At 39.5% G+C, this 20184-nt stretch overlaps 1 protein-coding gene across 2 annotated transcripts in view; it reads left to right on the top strand.

The window, feature by feature from the left end:
* The window catches only part of LOC121941233 (lisH domain-containing protein ARMC9), a 28584-nt gene extending 14079 nt beyond the window's left edge, over window positions 1–14505 (top strand). For both annotated transcript variants that reach the window (XM_042483985.1, XM_042483984.1), the window contains 9 exons: window positions 731–805; window positions 1271–1361; window positions 1798–1850; window positions 3285–3383; window positions 4309–4424; window positions 5291–5460; window positions 6009–6114; window positions 10755–10948; window positions 13334–14505. In XM_042483985.1, the coding sequence (XP_042339919.1) occupies window positions 731–805; window positions 1271–1361; window positions 1798–1850; window positions 3285–3383; window positions 4309–4424; window positions 5291–5460; window positions 6009–6114; window positions 10755–10948; window positions 13334–13356 (927 nt within the window). In that variant the 3' untranslated portion in view covers window positions 13357–14505. The remainder of the gene's footprint in view (window positions 1–730; window positions 806–1270; window positions 1362–1797; window positions 1851–3284; window positions 3384–4308; window positions 4425–5290; window positions 5461–6008; window positions 6115–10754; window positions 10949–13333) is intronic.
* Window positions 14506–20184: the final 5679 nt, after the last annotated feature.

Raw genomic sequence — 20184 nt, 5'->3', positions numbered from 1 at the left:
CAGCTTTACTACTTGTTGATCTGTTCAAATGATGGGGCACCTGGTGGCTCAGTGGATAGAGCAACACCCCATGTACAGAAGGTGTGTTCTCGCCACAGCAGCAGTGGGTTCAAATTCAGCCTCGGCCCTTTGCTGCATGTCTCCCCCTCTCTCTCTCCCCTTTCACACTCACACTGTCCTGTCAATTAAAGGCAATAAAAGCCCAAAAAATAATAATTTAATACATGATATTAAATATTAAATACAAAAATGAAAAAATTACAATACCACCATAAACCAAGCAGTAACTCCAGGCTTGGCGTTAAATTACTGTTATGATGCCTTCAACAATGTTTGGCAGTCCTGGTAAGTCGTTAAATATATATACCTTTAGCGTCTTTTGGTCTAATCAAAGGTTGTCAGAAACATTGAAGGGTCATTAACTGAAGCTGTTGTAATACTGCTAGGATTTATATTTTATTTTCTTATTATCTTCTATGACATGCTGTATGTCTATAAAATATTCTTGCATAGGATTCACTGCATAAGCATTCTTTTGTCTTTGTATCCATGTTTCCATACTGCTGAATGTTCATACAAGCTGTAACCAATTTTGGCGTGAGATCATAAAGATAGGGGCTCTGTGTGTGTGTGTGTGTGTGTGTGTGTGTGTGTGTGTGCGTGCGTGCGTGCGTGCGTGCGTGCGTGCGTGCGTGCGTGCGTGCGTGTGTGTGTCACTTTGCTCTCTCAGATTCGACCGTATGTGAATGGAGCCCTGTACAGTATCCTGTGTATTCCCTCTGTGAGACAGGAAGCCAAAGAGATGGTGAGATAACAGAAATGTCTTCACCTGCTTGGAGGAAGCAGACGCAGTTTATGTTTCTGCTCTGCATTTGTCTCTTTACATCACCACACAGCTAGTGTCTGAAGGGAAACAGCAGGTGTTCGCAGTAGTATGACACGGTCACTGTAGGCAGATAGTGGTGAGCTGGTGGGTTGTATTTAAGCAGAACAGTTTGGGTGGGGCTGGCTCCACCCTGTCCAACAAATATCATATTTAAGCAGATGCTTTGAACAACAATGATTATTAACAGCACAGTACCAATACATTTTAATCAACTACAAATTAGCAGTTTTGATCCCAGCCAAATATTATACAGGTTGTTCTTACTGTGAGAATTCAATCGCTGATTTTTATTCTAAAGCTAACAAAAAATTAGCCCTTGTGTTGTCTTTTGGCTGTTAAGTTATGTGCATACACTGGTGTGATGTGTTTCCCTCATGTGTGCAGAGTGTAGAGGAGATTCTCCGCTGCTACAGCAAAGAGGAGAACCCAGATCTCAACAGACAGATCGAGTTCATCATTAAGCAACTGAACTCAGGTTGGTGAAGTCAAATTTATTGTTATAATGGATATATTCCTCTCTATGAATGTGTATGCATACAGTATGCTCTGACTGTATATGTGCATGTTAAGGTCTAGTGTGTAGGACAGGGATATTCAGCTGGTGGCCCACATGCCATATGTGGCCTGCCAAAGCTTTCCATCTCGCCCGCTGAATATGCATTGATTCAGAAAACATGAGGAGGAAAAAATACATTACAGTACTTGGAATATCTATTATTTTGTCTTCCTATATTGAAGCAATTGCAAAAACATTTGAAAAGGAAATAATTTTATTAGGAATGATTTAACCACCACAGATATGTGCATTTGATCAGTAGGTACTGAAGACATTGTAAATCCATCTGTCAGTTACGGCCTATTACTGGCCTATTACTTTTTTAATCCTTATGTTCTGGCTGTGTTTCACCCAGCTGATGAAGAGGGCCCAGAGTCAGATGATGAAGAAGAAGAGGACGATAATGATGTAAGTCCTCCTCCAAGCCCATTAAACAATACAAAACATCAAAAGTACAAAAATGATAAATAGATGAAAAATTAGGGTAAAGAAACACCTCATACTTAAAAACCAATCCCAAATTTGACGATAGCAATCTCAGCTTGACACAGATATTGGGTGTCTTCCTGCTGCATGCTTGTTCATTTGTATATGTGAATGTGGGAGGAAGTAGGAGTGGGGTTGGCAGATTGGATTCTGTGGGAAAGTGGGTTATCAAGATAAGGTATGTGAGAGTAAGTTAAAGTAGGCGTGGCAGTTTGTAAACGGATGTGTAGGCTACAGCATGCGTACCTCCCGTATTTCCCTCGTGAGCACATAAGAATTCCTTGAGTACGAGTGCTCTTTTTCTGTTGGCTCTGATCTCAGATGTTGTGTTTTTGTAGCTGCTATCCATTCCCATTGGCTAAACAGGTGAACTGATATATGTTCCTCACTTGTGTAAGTGAGTCCAACAAGTGCAGACTACACTGGTCTCTTGTTGGCACTGTGTGACTTGGTGCCAAGCATTGTATTAGTATTTAACCCAGTTTATAGGCTCAGATCAATGTTATTGCTATAAAGTTAATTTTATGATGTAAATTAGGCACCACCAAACTAACCTCAGTCACAGCAATCAGCACAACTCAGGGGTTTTTATTTTAACAGTGGGAGACTTCTTATAAAGGTTGCAGAAATAAGGCAGAGGTCACTATGTCAGCTGTGTTGATTTCATTATGTGATTTCACACTGACTGTTTAAAAATACTGAATTACTGACATTGCATACTTGGGTAAGCTTTTGTGGCCATTATGTTTCACAATCTTCTTAAACACACTTTATGTGTAGGGCTGTACACACAGATTTGTGTAGAATCAGATTCGGTAATTAAATATGAATATTTGACAATTTGTATTTGGTGGTGGTGTTTTTTTTTCATATCGGTGGGATGTTGAGTAAACAAACTAACAGTGATAATGACTTATCGGCAGTGTGCAGCAACATTTTTTGCTGACACTAGATATCAAACAAAAGCCAGAGACTGTATTGTATTTAGTTGTTGTGAGCTGTTAATTCACCACTTTTAAGCCAAACGGAGAAGATGATGCTATCTCAAAGCCTTACAATTTAGTATCTCTTCCTCTGTGCTGCTGCATCGTGTCCGCAGCTCCCTGACCAAAGGGTAGCTTGAAAGTCAAGAGCACTCACTCCACAGCAAAATCTGGGTACCAAAACCCCCCAACATGTGCACTGCACAGCACACTGACTAGCACAAAACAAACAAATAAAAATCAAGTGCTTGACTTGAAGCAGTCTCAGTTTACTGAGAGGTCTCTGACTGATGATTTCAATCTCCAACTTTCAAGGGGCAGCGCTTCCTATGTCCTCATTTTTGTCTGATTTACGGTCATTGTCTTGTTACAGGAAGATTTAATGGAGACAGAGCTTGATATAGAGGAAGTTCTTCAACCACAGCCCAGGGAGCTATCTGGGGAGAGTCTGCTCACTACGGAGTACCTGGGAGTAAGAGGAAAACACTTAAACTCACTATACCCCTTTCTATGCATAAGTTGAATAAACATGTTGTAAAAGAATGCTTCCAATAAAGCGGCTTATTTCTAATTAAGTTCTGGTAGCCTGCAGAAGAGCCAGCTCTACATAAGTAAATGTTGAAGTGCGGTTTTGTATGCGCTCCAAAGTTCCAGCTAAAGAAAAGAATACCTGCGATAAGGGGAACTGATAGCATTTGTACTGCTGTGTGTGCACGCAAAAGATACATTACACACTCACTCCTTATGAATTGCAAAACGCTAGATGTCTAAAAGAAGGGCAAAAACAGTTCCTCACATTGAAGGAAGCTGCTTAAATGATTTTACAAACACAAATGGCAATTCCTCTGATCTGAAAGAGTTTTAAGATCGATAGCATCATGCTGCATTTATACTGAATTGGTCATTGACTCCTATGAAAGTCATAAAACTTCAGTTTGACTTTGATTTGAATTGAAGTCCTCTAGATAAGAATCAGAAAAGGTGTAAACAGGGCTTGTACACCAACACAAAATGGCTCTCAATATCCCAGTTTCTTTGTGTTGGCTGCTCACTTTAATCAGTCAGCACATGCCACATTATTCACAAGTTCTCCAGAATGGTCATGTATGCGGGGCACTGGACACAGAACAAGCTCTGTTCACTGGCAAACCGCACGTGTTGGACACATGTAGAGAGCCCAGAGTGAAAATGGGTTCTATTGCCCCAGAGGTTTTTCTGTTATTTACTTTCGATAGAGGTGTTTGCTGGCTTCATTTCTAGATGACATCATCACTACAGTCTGTGTTTCTGCTGTATAGAGATGGTAAATTCCCAGTTTATATATATTATATTGTATGTGTATGTGTTGTGTGTGTGTGTGTGTGTGTGTGTGTGTGTGTGTGTGTGTGTTTGCGTAGATTATGACCAACATGGCAAAAGTGAAGAGGAAGTCAACCCCTCTGCAGCAGCCAAATGTTGATGAACCTCTACAGCGGCCAGTCACACCAAGTTCTCACCGTAATGTCAACTCAGTGTAAGTTATATACACACAGACACTATCAGACAGTCTAAACTGTAGTTCACTCTTAAGCTGACACGCTAATTCACGGTGTCTTTGAATTTCAGAGTGACAGGACGTGTGCAGGATGGGGTTTAGTTTCTTGCTCGAGGGTATTCTAGTTGTACATTGTAGGCAGTCGTTTCCAAATGATTTGTAAGATAACAAAGAATACTATCTTTAGATAAATGTGATAAAATCTGACCTCCTTTTTCTTAAAGTGGATCATTTTACAAAACTCACAGTTCAACCTTTAGGTCATTTTGACAATGCCATCCCCTTTGTTCAACCACATGGATAATGAAGCTCTGGCATCTATTAAAAGTAGTGCACTAGGTCAAAACAAGAATAGGTCCAAACATTTTGCCATTAATCATGGCAAATCCCGACTGAATTGTTCGTGCACTGTAAAAGAATGAGTCAGCAGGAGGAGATTGGAACTGGAGCTGTTTCAGATTGAAAGGCGGATCATTGTCTGCAAAAACTGTAAACCAGACAGCAGTGTTGTTTTAGAGTAATGGATATGACAGCTATGAGGGTTCGGCATGCTTCACATGACCTGGCCTGACAGATAAGGGAGCATCAACTCACAGCAAGTAATTGATATACTGGTTTTATAACGTATTATCTAGAAACCAATGCCAATGCTTATCTTAACATAGCACATGTTAATACCAACTTTGAGTGTTATACAACCATTATAAAGGTAGCAGTGATATAGGTAAGTAAAAACATTAGGTTAAAGGTTTTAAGATGTGATAGAAAAGAAATTATGTTAACTACCAACATGAACATCCTGATTCAATGCAAAACCTGAGCAGAATTGTTTGTGTCATGTGTAGGGATTACCGATCTGGCAGTCAGGGGGGTGAGGGTAGCAAGGACGGGGAATACCCTCTAAGCAGACAGAAAAGCGAGGAAGGAAGCCTGCCTCCTTCCCGATACAACTCCAGACCTCCTACACGCTCCGGCAGTCGCCCCAGCACTGCTGACTCTCTACGTCACAGTATCGGTGGGTGGATGCCATTTACTATGCCATTTTTTTCATGCCATTTACAAATACAAACATCCATTTGATAGCAGTAGAATTTCTAAACAGTGACAAACTAAATGTTGTGGCTGTTTATCAGATGTTTGTAAACACGTTACTCTCACTTAATATAAATTTTGCGTACTGAAAAGCACTTTGCAGGACAATTTAATTTCCCCTCCACCTGCTGCTCTTTATGTGATTTATGTGGATTTATTTGATGCAATGCCCAGTGTCCACTAGGCAAGGAAACTCCTGCGACTTCCTCAGAAAGCATAAGGGATAAAGACTCAGCAAAATGGGCACCAAATGGCTAATGACCTATTTTGACTTCCCATGGAACAAACGTCAGTGTGGCATCAGGCTGTGCTCATGTGTTCCAGAGTGACAATGGATGTGTAACAGCACTGCTATATTGTTTTATTTAAGTGTAAATTTGAAAGCTAGATGGTTTGGTATAATTTCAAAGGTAGTGTGATGAGGCTCTAACAACTCCCTCCTGTCTGTCACACACACAAACACACACTAAGACTCAGAGTGTGGCCGGTTGTCCCAGGAGTCAGAGTTGGATGGGCCATATGAAGGGCGAGCCAGAAAAGGACGTCCCCAGGAGGACCACAATGGACACTCTGGCAGGTAAAGTGACACACAGTTGTTAACAGCACACACACTGTTGTTCTTCTATTGTTTTGAGGACCCTGACTGACATAATGCATTCCCTGGGCTGTTGACCATAACCATCATAACTAAATGTCTAACCCCAATCCTTACCCTAACACTAACCTAAACTTAATTGCAACCTTAACCCTAAAAGAAAGTCTTTAATCCCTCAAACAAAGCAAAGTGAGGACCAACCAAAATGTCCTCACTCAGTTGCTAAAATGGTTTTGGTCCCTTAATATGTAGCATGTGCAAGTACACACATAGAGGCATACAAGCAGACTTTGTAGCTCCTTTTACACCGCCTGCTCAAGGCGGGAATATTGTGTTGTTATGCCACTTCACTGTTCTGCATTTAAGCTATGATTGCAGAATGGGGGGCAGAGTTGTCTTGCCTTTTATCCATCACTCAACATCACTTACTATTATTGCCTTGTTGTGCCATGGTTATGGTTTAGAAAGCATTGCCGACATGTATGTTTTGTCACACTAGAGGCGGTGTGAAGTAAAAGTCTATAGCATTCAGTCTATAATCACACACTGGAGCGGAATGATGCTGCTGTTGTTTTGTTCTGTGTAAAAATGCAAAGGGGATATAAAGGAAGGACGTGGTAGTGGCCCTATAGCAACATCTCTGTGTGTTTTCATGTATGTTGCTGCGTTTTGATGGCTGACACATCAAAAGATGTCCATGTTTCAAGTTTGTTGTGCATTAGAAGTCATGCATTTCAGTTCAATGAAAACTTTGTGCTGTGGCTGATGACACATAACATGATATATCAAATACATTTATGAAAGTGCTCCAGCCGCAGCATGCCTCAACAGGCATTGCAAATGGAATGAGGATACTGTGGCAAGACGGGCATCGTCACTTCTGAGAAGGAAAGTTCTGTCTTGACCGCAGGCTGGTTTAGTGGCTGAAAGAAGGTGGATGATAAGTTATGGTACAGTGGCCATGTATACAGCCTCCTCATGAAAGGGCCCCGTTGTAATTGCACATTTTCAGTTCAGTGCTCCACAGAAGCGAGTGTGTGAGCCTATGGATGGTTAGAGGGTGAGGCCTGTGTGAAATCAATCTGAGCCAGCGCCATATTTCTTCTCGGTTATAGACACAGTGTCATTCTCTCAGTCAGAACCACTGAATTCAGTCAGGGTGAGCAGTGAGTTATGAAACAGAAGAGATGGCTAAAAAATAAATACAGAGTGCGACACATAAAAGAGGATTATGAGTGTATTATCAAGTGAAAATCAGACATGTATATTCAGTTCAGTGCTCCACAGAAGCGAGTGTGTGAGCCTATGGATGGTATATATATATATATATATAACAAACTTGGATATCTGACTTCAATTACAATTTCTATGATGTGGTTTTGGCTGGTATTGTAGGTGCATTTAGTCTAGGAATGCACAATATTGGATTTTTTGAGGATATCTGATATGCCTATATATAACAACTCAGTAACCGATATCATTAGATCCACTTTTTCCCCACCATAATTTTAGTTATCATCACGTCTTTTCTTGAGTTTAATTAACATCATATCATCATATCATATCATATCATATCATATCATATCATATCATATCATATCATATCATATCATATCATATCATATCATATCATATCATAATAATCCACCAGCAGATGGAGACATGAAATACAATGCCTTTCTGTGCATGTAATATTCATCCATTATACAAAATGAGACGATTACTTTAACTTAGGGTTGAGATATGTGATATCTGCAGAAATCAGCATGTTGGCCGATTTGGATATTTGTTTTTAAAGCCAGTATCTGCAGATACTGATGACATGCCGCTATAATCGTGCTTCCCTAATTTAGTTCGGTGTTTGGTAGCAGCTACCATAAAATAAAGCCAGAGTAAGACTGTTCAGGAATTATGCAAATAAGAATAAACAGTGTAAGTCAGCTGAGGTGCCCGTGAAACCCTGCAATGTGTGTCAGTGTATTTGTGTGTCTGTGGAGAGGGTTGGCAAGATTGTTGCACCACACCGATCGGTGACTCAGCACTGCCAAGCTGGTCTGTGAGACTGTGACATGCGTTTAAACGAGCAGTTCCCACAAAGAGACCCATTCAATCAAAGCTCCCCTGCTTCTCCTCTCCTTTAAATCTCAGAGCAACTTGACTCCTGAATCTCGCCAGCAGTAATGAGTCCCAGGAAACCGCTTCAGTTATCCCTCCTGCCATCCCACCAAAAAACGTAAAACACCTCTACAATACAGACTTTAGTAGCCTCATTTCACCCCAGTTTGTAGGCAAGACTTTTATACTGAGAGGTTTCAGGACACAGGCATTGATATTTAGGTGAATAGAATCTTAGCAACACAGCAATTTGGCAAATATCAAAAAAAGAAGATATATGTGTATTCTTTTGAATTCCCCATTTTTTCCTACTTGTTTTCTAGCAAAGCTGTTTCAAACTCATTCAAGACAACACCTGGAGACCAGCCGTTTTTTTACATTTAGACTTCAAAATCAAATAATGACACTCTGTTGCTATTAATTTGCCTGGTCCTAGTGTGAATTAATACACAAAGGACCACATGAGGTGCCATTGTGCATTTTTGTTCATGCATTGATCGCTCTGAAAATAGTATTTCTGCCAATGGCTGCTTGTTTCTGTATGTGAGTTTGTGTATGGTCTGGGTAGATTGTAAAACCATTTGCCATTCTGGGATAAGTAAAGTTGTCTGAATCTGATTGTGGCTATTTTTACAACATGTATGCACACTTCAGTTCCCTGCTGCACAGAGCTGAATGTGCAGCTTTGTAATACCTGTTAGAGGCCTCCCCTTACCGCCGCCACATTGATAACTGTTTATACATTTAGTTATTCCAGATGATATCAGGGATGTTGGAGTCACAGTGACCACTCTGAGCCGAAGAAAAGAATGAGCTGAGTGAAATCCATCCATCTATTATGGTATGGGATTGCTCCACAGGATGTAGGTCATTTGGCTCCTGCCTGATAAGGACATGAGCAGAGTCTTTGGCCTTTACTATGTGACTGAGGTAGAAGAGTCATTTATTCATTTTGTGGTTTCAGTAACACAACATTTCCAGTGTTTACCACTTAATAGGTCGATGTGAAGTAGCTGCAAAATATTGTTTAATTTGCATAACAGGATGCAACTATGAAGTGTAAATACATTCTAGTGTTAGATAATAGTTTGTGTGGGATAAACACAAAGTAACAATACGCAGGCAGGATGCATGTTTTGTTTTGCATGTCAATAATGGAGATTTCTGCAACACCCAGCCAGGTGAAATCTAAGTTCTAAGCTCTTCATCAAAGCACACAAGTCAAGTGAGGAACACTCACTGGACTCCCAGAAACATGCCTGTTTTTAACATTCAGAAATATTAAGCTAGATCGTTTAACACCTTTCTCATGATATTGAATGTGTTTTATAGTAAAAACCTTTTTAGGTTAAAAATTAAATTGAAATCACAAAAAATAAACAATGCAACAATATAGAGTTGCAATACATACATATATGCATGAAGTTGTAAGGTATGGATGACTGGGTATCTCGGAAGTATTAATAAAATAGTCTGGCATGCCATCATTAGATATGGAGGCTATCGACTGAAATAAGTGGATTGGATGCTATTAAATGTCAAGGGCAGGAGTGCTGTGTAAGGCTGATGTTGTACCAGAGAAAGCCAGGACTTCTGTGCTATGAAACCCTCTGTGAAATGAGATCTGTTCATGGCTGTAGTGTCTCACGGCCTCTGACTAACTCATCTGACAAAAGGATGAGCTCTCTCAATGATCCTTATAATTGAAAACAAATGGCAAAGACAGTTACTAAAAATCATCAAGGAAGGACAGTTTTTGATGTGTCTCTCAAGCTTGGATGTAGCTTTGACAGTATTTATGTAGATGCTCTGTACCCAGTGTGACTGTTAACTTGTCTTATTTTGTCTCACAAGTTTCATTTGGCATTTTCATTAACCAATGTTGATAATTTGTCACTGGTGTTCATAGCACCTTTTTGTATTTGCTTTAAAGACAGGGGATGATTTTTTTCCCTTTTCTAAAATGCTTAAGTCTGTAAACTGAGATCATGCAGCTCTGTGTATGGTTTATTTGTCCAAGTGGTCTTTGAGTACCGTTATTTTTGGCATATGTGCTACACAGATTTGTCTGCTCATTAGTAGAGCCAGGTTGAGAGAGAAATAACTCTGAGCTGATGAATGATTCATATTGTTTTCAATGTTTGCTGTGTTCACCCCACACAAACCCCACACAGCCCCATTAGATTCTGTAAATATATTGTGACAATATACGACAATGCGTTGAGATATTTTTTTAAGAGTACTTTGAATACTTATGTATTTTAAAAGCAAGCACTCCAGTACTTTAACACAAGTAGTACTTTGACTTAGCAAATTTCATATGTATTGGAGTAATATTTGACAAGGAATATCTATACTTTGACTCAAGTTATGAATTTGCGCACTTTGTCCACCACTGTAATTATGAAATCTGTGGGAGTGATTTTGTTTGTTAAAGTTTATTACTGCTATTAAGCAAAACTAATTCATTTCTTTTTCCTCCTCCTCTTCCTTTTTCCTATCATCAGTGGTGATTATGTCCCTGCATTTGCAAGCCTGCCCAAGATCCCCCGTACACCTGACACAGCATCCAGCCAGAACGCCAGCGCTCAGCGGGCTCGGGGCCCGGCTCTGGCACCCCAGTTTTCCCAGTCAGAGCCCCAGCAGAGCAGCCGGCCAGGCTCTGCCAGCTCCACGGGAGGAGGGGGGCCACAAAGTGGAAGTAAGTGTATTTCCAGCAGCCAGTGTTGGCAAATTTTGGCTCTGGGTACACTACGAGCCATTTTGGAAGATAACCACATATGTACTGTAACTGTGCATGGCAGTCCCATTTTTATTTGTCCACCATCGATTGGGGTGGGTGATAAAATGTTGCACAACAGACTCTGAATTTTTACATGTACGTGCTAATATTGTGATAATATCATACAATATAATATAGTTGTATATAATATACTACAAAAATAAATCTGGAAACATCATTGGCAAACTAACCACTGAAAATAACCACAATTAGCTAATTTTGGCTAATCCTGGATATTTAATATGTGATTTTTAGCATTGCCTGCAAAAAACAAATACAGACAGGTACTGAAAATATAGCTACCTCAGAACAAATGATACTGTAAAATCTTTACCAGTGCACAGATGTGTTCATCATATCACCCAGTCACAGCCATCACCTGAAGCTCTGTCTCTGTCTGTCTTACGTGTTTGATGTCCAACAAATATCGTAATTTTCCTGCTCCTTACAAACAGGTTTTACCAGAACTGTTCCCCCGAGTTGTTCTGAAAAGCTGACTTACAATAACAAGACAAAACTTGGATTTTCTGTAAAATGACAAATCATGCTCCAGTTTCCCCTTGACTGATGTCTTGATTTACACATCAGGATTTCAGTTGCTTCACCTGGAATTCTGTAACAAAATCTGCCTTTACTGTGTTTCAAAGCTTGCATAACTGCATTTATGCAGTTGCCGGTGTTTTACCAGCAATAAAACTCAGTTATCAGTTAAAAGAAAAACAGTTTGGACTTATGTTCCTTCATATCACTAATTCATTCAATCATATTTGTCTCAGCCACAGTGACCCTATGTTTAACAAGCTACTACCTTTTTTTATTATTTGTTTTTTAGTCCACTGAAGCTGAGATTTTGGTCACTGGACTTCCTCGTCCCTCTTTGTCTTATTGTTTTGGGGAACTGTGAGTCAGGAGAGTAGGATTGTCCTGCCTTTTCTTTCTTTCTGCCTGTCTGTCTTTCTTTTTTCACTAACAGCAACAGAGCCACAAAGATGGACTGGGGACATACTGTAGCTCTCACAGGAGGAGTGGAAATTTTTTTGTGGGGCAAGCAGGTGTCCAGGCTACCGAACTATGCCTGGCATCTATTAATGTTTCATCTAAACAAACCAAAAAAGTACACAAATGGTTGTTAGATCAAATAAAAGTAGAACATTAGTTTTTCAGCCCATCCCTTCCATAGCCACATATGTATTTGCTGTCAATTTCACAGATTAAACATAGAACTTGAGTCACTGCAGGGAAGATGGCCTGATCAGCTGCTCTGGTGCTCTTAGTCGGGTGATAACATCTCCCCATGCTCTCATGCATCTTAACTGCATTTGATGAGCGAGTACCTCCGGCTCTTACGCCGGGTGCCCTTACCATAAAGCCTGTAATAGGGCCTAATGGTTCGTCCGGGCCGCCACATCCTCCTGTGTGTGTGTGTTGTTTTTTTGAGGTCTGGCAAGTGTCAGACATCTATTGACTCAAGAAAGTCACTTAATCATAGCTGTGCTTAAAGCGCAATAAGCAGGCACACATGGCAAACAAAATAAGTACACTTTTACTATGAGCATCTTAAGCTTTTTTTTGGTGTGTTCCCTACTATTTTTTTTCCCTGAGACACTATCTTTTCAATTTATTTTCACTTGCATCCAGCTCCTGCTGACTGTCAGGCATTATTTTGCCTAATGTTTGCTGCTCCGTGGAGTCTGGCTGCAGAGACACATGCTGAGACAGGATCTCCTTTAGGCCCGCGTTTGGTAAACACGTCCATTGTGACTGACAGAGACGCTCCTTTGGCTAAGGGAAAGATAGAGGAGGAATTTTGTTGCTGACCACCCACTCAGCCTGCACAGACAAGGAGGGGAGCCACTGCATTATCCCATCCCAAGTCATGTCAACAAGGCTGGCGTCAAAGAATGACAGATCCCCGTTATGTCGCTGTGCAGCTAGTTGTTGAAGAAAGTGCAGCTGTATCTTTTTGGACTGTCACTCTGGCCCTGAATGACAAATGTGATGAAGAAATGTGAAATTCCTTTTTCTTGTTTCATAAGTAGGTAGAACAGAAAATAACAGAAGCAAAATCTTAACCTTTTCATAAGTTGATACTTGGATTATGAGTTATATCAAGATGTTAATAAATCTTAACCTTTATGTTGTCTTGGATAAAGCTGAATAAGCACACATTACCAAAATGTCCCAGCTAAACTTAGGACACGACAAGGCTTTTAGTTGAATTATTTTTTATTGAAAAGTTCAAATCTGACTGTCCTCTACCTTCTCTTTCTCTCAAATCCATCTCTCCTCTCTCTCCTCCTTCAGGCAGCCAGTCAAAGCGGAGGTGAAGAGGGAGCTGTCACCATGGAGTAGTGCTATCTCCCCGGGAGCATCGGGCTTCCTGTAACATCATCCCCCCAGAGTGTGATCAGGGTCAGGCCAACAGAGATGGTCGAGGATCAGCGGCAGCAGGAGGAGGGGCTTGAACAATGCGAAGGATTGTGGCTCTACATTTTTTGCTTCCTTCCCTTCTGCTTCAGCACAGACTTCTTCTGTAACATAATATGGACAATAATCACATCCCCAAGCCGTCCGAATCCTGTGTACTTTGTAGCCTTAGTTGGCCCTGAGTTTCCTCACTCTCTCTTCGAGGTGATAGTTTGTACACCTGACTATGTGCAACATCCTCCAGCCGTGACAAAATTCCTATGTAACAAGATGTGGGTATTCTTACACTGAAATATAGTTACGAGTTATGCCAGTTCACAAGACAATATTGTCTGGTTTTCTGGCAGAAGAACAATACATTTCTTCACATCAGCAGGGATGAGATGTCTCTTGTTGCTGATAAACTGTCAATAGCTGTGCATAAGTCTGAATATGAGCAGAGGTGCTAAGACTTTAGCACAGCTTGGTTTTAACTACATGTAAACAGGGGACTGATGGTTTTGGAAAACTGTCATAAACAGGCATAGAGGTTAAATGTTTGATTATGTTTCTGTGATTATTACAAAACTTTAATATGAGAACTTTAATATGAGAAAAAGCAGGTACTTTTTTGTCTTTGAATTGATTGTTTAGATATTTATAAAAAAAAAAAAAGAGTGAAGGCCCATTTTTGAAGTTCTCATCTCAATCCTACCAATCTATAATCTTCTGAGTCTCACTGTATATTGATTTTTGACTGTGGTGGAAAATGTCCGTCCGTATGAATAAATAATTGTACCAGCATTACTTCAAATAGAAAACATTATCTCATATCAGAGTCGCTGCTCCTGTTTTGCTCTAGAAAAACACGTCTTGACATAAGTTGTCAGGATAGTGCATCTTTTAAAGAAATACTGATAACTGCTCATTGCTGTTAACATTTACTGCCATCAACTGACAAAAAAAACTTGAATTTGTGTGAACGTCTTAAATCCACCATTGCTTGCATTGTGCATTTGCACCATTTTCCAGCTGTGGTGATGTATAGTTTATTTATGTTAACTGCTCCATGTTTGGGTTTTTTTGCAATGTATTTTGATAGTAATTAATTCTGATATTTTTAAAGTGATTTTAAATAAATTTGTGACATATCACCTTAATTTTGGTCCTTGAAATCTGTGTTCCTCACCTGCTACTGCCATGGATTGCATTTGGATTTCTCAATATGATGACTCTTGTTGATTGCTGTGTTTTAACTAAGTACATTTTTCTCAAGTGCTGTACTTAAAGTACAGATTTGAGGTACTTGTACTTGAGTATTTTCCTCTCATGCCACATAATTCTACACTAACTACATAATGGGGAAATGTACTTTTTTTATCACACTACATTTATCTCATAGTTTTAGTTTGCAAATTCAGATTTTTGAAACAAAACATACAAATAGCTTATAAAATTGGTATTATTATAGATTGCACTACCCAACAGCATGGACAAGTACAGTTGAAATAATAAGTTGATTAATTGACAAGTCACTTGACAGGAAATTCATTCAATTCAGGTCATTTTCACGTGAAAACATTTTATGATAAGAGGTTCACAAATGTGACAATTGATTGATTTTTCTTTTTTTGTAATTTTAATACATTTTAATAGTTTGGGTGTTTTTACTATTGGTTGAATATTTAAAAAAAAGCCTTGTGAAGGTGTCACTCTTAGGTCTGGTAACAGTGACAGCATTACTTACTATTTCTGAATTTTTATAATCAATAGATTTTATGGAGAAAATGATCAGCAGATTAAGACATAAAGATATTAATAATAATGAGATAATAATAACAAAGTTAAAAAAAATACTTTTAATAATTTAATTACATTTTTCTGATAACACTAATATACTTTTCCTAAAGTAATATTTTCCATGCAGGACTAGCAGAATATTTCTATAGTGCAGTATTACAAAAGCAAGGGCTCTGAATACTTCCTCTACCACTAGCTGTGTGATTATTAGCTCCATGCTACGACCCAATTGGCTGCTGCTAAGATCCTCAGCTCGGTCTTGAATCACAAATCACTTCCTCTGACATACTGTAATTACCGCCAGTCAGTAGTTGGCATATTGTGGCCACACAGTGTTGCATGTTCGCCTTTGTGACACACTCTGCAAAGAAAAAATTCTTTGTGCTCAGCTCATCAAGATGTCACACAGCAGGAAGATTTCTGCTCTCGTATCATGTCGTAAACTGAAAGCTATGTCACACTCGCCAACTCACCTGACAGCTGCGCCCTAACAAATATTCTGGGGATATGCAAGCGAGAAACACTTTAAGATCTGTTGACACTCACTACTGCTCAATACTGAACAGTCAGTTTACTCAAGCACTGTGTTACTTGGTGAAGAAGCAGGCGCACTGTACAACAGGGTAGAGTATGACTTTGCGAAGCTGTAACAGAGACACAGAGGTAGACTGTATAAATTTGAACTGTTCAAGGTCTTGTTATGTATGGGATTTGTGTAAAGTGTAAAGTCAAACTGCTGTTTATCCTCAGCTCTGTTGCAAATATGATGTAGTTTAAGACCTGAGTGGAATAATGTGATTTTTACTTGAAGAATTAAGTATATTAAGTTGACACAGCATTGCTGGAGGCAATTTTGCCTCTCTACTTCCAGGCTACATTGTACTAATAGGTGATGAAAGTCTAAAAATGGAAATGAAGGAATGAGAAAGGTGTGTAGGCTAATGAAAAATTGAAATTTGAAGGAACACTGAAGAGAGAGCAAAACAAACTATCAAAAAACTGCCGTGAGTTGGTGCCTCACTAGATGGGTTTCCATTACTGCTTTGTGCAAAAATTAAGCGATATTTTCAAAATGTTGATAAAACACAATTGCGGGATGACTGTAGTTCTATTGAGTAATGTTATGCAACTTCTCCTCTTTGGATAACATTTCAAGAAGCATGGCGATGGATGTTCAAACCATTAGCAGATGTATTTATATTGTAGCCACCACACTATCCGTCATTGTTTCCAATCGAAGGGGACCTAGGCGTGTTATGCGAGCAATAATGGAAAGGCAAGCCCCTCATACTTGGGAGCGGCCACGTATGAGGCATTTCTGGGAGGTGATAGTCCAAAATTTCAGAAAGGAATTGTGGATTCCAAACTTCCAGATGATCCACTCAACTTTTAAAGAGTTATGTGATGCAGTAACACCTCTTGTAGCGCCTGCTGCATTATGTCCGAGGGAGCCAGTTCCTACCGACAAAGCCCGAGCATCATGTGACTTATAAAGGTTTAAAAAGTGTTTCCATTGCAGTTTTGTGAAATACGTCTTTTTTCAAATTGCCTGAAATACCACCTCATGTAAGCATCACAACTATTTTGCAATAAATGGGAGTTTTTTCGAAGCTGACGTGTTTCCATTAGGCGTGTTTTAAATTTGTATAAAGGCTGCAGAAATGATATCACTAGTTTTAGCAGGGCAAATGTGGCTAACTTGCACATGTGGTCCCCTGAGATATGACATATTCAGCGATTAATACAGTGATTGCTGCCAGTGAGCACAGGCACAATGCAAGGAAACAGGCCGCACATGACAGACTGACGCACTTGTGGCCAGGTGGCCATGTAACCCTGAGCTCGAGCCTCGCTGGTGCTGTCCAGCTGTAACGGTGACAGACAGGAAACTGCTGCTTTCTATCAAAACAAAAGGGTTGCTAAAGAATGGGGATGGTGCTCACAGACATGGAAAAAAAATATCAAAGAAATTGATTTTTATCACACAGGAGTGATTTGTTTCATGACTGCACCGAATGCAGGAAAACACATTTTACCTATTTGATCTGTGTTGTGTCAAAACAAGTTATAAAGTTATTGTATTGTCTTCAAGACTGGATTATCAGCCAGGCAAAGTGAGCAACTGTCCCAGGATCCCAGAACTCCAAGAGCCCTCAAAGCTCCCAGTTTATTTATTACCTCAATCTGAGGCCATGCTTAAAAAGTTTCCTGTCAAAATCTGTTTTTAAGACCTTCATTATTTCGGTTTTGTACTCAATACACACCACATCTAGCGTAAAAGAACTGTACAAATTGCAAAAAAAGTGGGGGGGGATACTTCTTGCAGGTTAATCCTGCAATGATTTTCCAGGATCACAATGAAGATTCATGTACTTTATATTCTTCAAAGATAATTTAACTTTTTTAAAACATGGGTCTTTTTGGTTTTGGTTGTCTTTCCCCTGGGTCAACAATTTACTCACTTGAGATCTAAGAAAGCAACTGTCCACTACACAGCTTTACAACAGAGGTCATTATAATGAGCATTGTGTGCCATAAAGAAATATCACATTTGGAAGTATACACAAAAGTTGATTTTACTCAGAGTTTGTGGCAAATAGGCCTACAGTGGAAGAAAGTTGAACCAGAAAAGCGCTTATTAATAATTAATAACAACCTTCACCTTTGACTTTACTTGTTAAAAGTGGTTTAGTTAATATAGTTAACCTGGAGACTTGTTCATGACCCTGCTCTGCATTTTCTTAGAACAGTGGCCCTCAACTGGTCCAGTCACAGGGTGGAGATTTCTCCTTAATCATCAGTTCAAGGCCCACACATTAGCTAAATTACCACATATTCAGTTACACTTCACAAAATATAAACAACCCGTTGACTTAGAGAAATAAAAGAAATAAAACAGATTGCAAGAATACACAGAAATGGCACTTCAAAATAAAATATCTGTGCTGGAAATTCAATTCAATGTGTTGACAAAATGTGATCGTGGGACTGGTGGCCAAACCAACAAAAGTAAAACACGGTTTGTGAGCATCCTCTACTGAAGAGCCCTAACTGTCATCTGGCACCACTTTCAGATGTGTTTATCAGTACAGCCATGTGCTCAACTGATAAAAGGTGACGCCAACCAAGATGAGACAGCGCTTCAGTGTGTCTGTCTCCTGGACCTCCCGTTTCCTCCTGACTTGACCTTTTAAATGGATAGATAGAAGTGACCTCCACAGCTGCTCTTTTGTCGTAAACACTTGCAGCTCTGTCTCTCTCCTCCCAGGCTCATTAAAATATTGTCATTACATATTGACAGAAGGCATGCTTGTCAGACATTTGGATTTTTTCAAAAAAAATTTATTGTTGAAGGTTAAAGAGGCTGTTTGTCAAACAGACTAAAGTCTGAGGCTTATTTGGAATCCACCTTTTACATTTTTGACCTTCTCAGGAATGTCCTCGCAAACTATCCATTAACCTTTAGCGTGAATGCGCCTACACTTTCTCTGTGTGTACACTTGAGCAAATCCAAACTGTAGGTTAGCATGTTGTGTGGGACAAAGTATATGGCCGTCTAAGGTTGTTGATTCTTGAACAGGAAGGAGATAAAAGACTCATCACTGCCACAAATGCCTGCTGCAGATGTTAGTTTAACCCTTTGAAACCTGAAAGAATTGGTTTGATTTCTTCATAAAACATGGAGAAATAAGACAAATTGTAAGAAATAAGTAACAGGTGACAAGAAAATGACCTGATTTTTATTGTTTTTTTACAAAGGGGGAAGATTAATAGAAAACTATCCAAATAAATAAAAAGTCAATTTGTAAATATTATATAATTTGAAATTATGTTATAAAACAAAAATGTATATATATAGATATATATAATTTTCTGCATTTTTTTCCGGGTCATTTTCTTGTGGGTATTTGTTTTTTACTTTTTTATTCTTATTTTCAGCTAATTTTCTTGTTTCTCTTCACTGAGTTCTTGCTTATTTTTGAGCCACGTCTTTTTAATTCGCTTGTCGCCTTTTCCCATGTTTTTTAAGGAAACCAATTAGCTCAGGTTTCAGAGGGTTGATGAGAAACCTGGCTAGATGCTCTCCTGTAGTTCTGGGCTTTTCCTAACCAAGAAGGTTGATTATCTGTGGAGGACACTATCTGCAAACACCACAGCACTCAAGAAGCCCAACCCTAAATTATGTGTATGGGGAATTTAGTTTGCAGAGACCAAACCCCTAAACATGTTTATTTCTGCTGTAAAGTTGGGCATTGTGTTATGGGTGTCTCTGTGGATTGATTGCTTTTGGAGCCAGCCTCAAGTAGTCTTTAAAGGAACAGCAGTTTTGCACACATCCAGCATTAGCTTCAGAGACTGCCGCTTGGGTGTAAGGCTGAGCAGCTGTTGACCAAACAACCTTCACTGAAGAGGATTACCATTTATGATCAAAAGATCCAGAAAGCAAGTAAATGGACCTTAAAGTTAACCTTAATCAGTGAACACACCAACTTTCCAAAATTAGCATAATGTAAATCATTAATATTATTATTGTGACCTTGCTTGTGGAAAACTAAATCATTAATGTTTTTGATACCAAAAAGGGAGGTGTCAGCTACTGAAGCTTTACCAGGAACATTAGCCGACAAAATCATCAAGGCATGAAGAAACTAGATTTTTGAGTTAGAAGGAGTATTTGTCCTTTTTTTGCTTATTAGAGTGTTTACTGAAGCCACAGGGGCCTTTGGGTGGTTAGAGAGAGAGCAGGTGTTTACCTATAGACACAGCTGTCAGGGACATTCATAACAGCCTGATCACAGCGTCTTTGTTCTGTCAGCCTTTTCAGAGAGGAACATCCTCAGTTGACGGCTGAGTGGAAGAGAGAGAGGGGAAAGAAAAAGATCCCCTCCAGCCATGTTTTCTTCCACTGTAGTAAATTCTTTCATGGTGACTGAGGAGTTAGTAGACAG

This window comes from Plectropomus leopardus, chromosome 3 (assembly GCF_008729295.1).
Source record: "Plectropomus leopardus isolate mb chromosome 3, YSFRI_Pleo_2.0, whole genome shotgun sequence".
Taxonomy (NCBI): domain Eukaryota; kingdom Metazoa; phylum Chordata; class Actinopteri; order Perciformes; family Serranidae; genus Plectropomus; species Plectropomus leopardus.
Note: the sequence above shows the minus strand (reverse complement) of the source record. Positions and strands in the feature narration are given on the sequence as shown.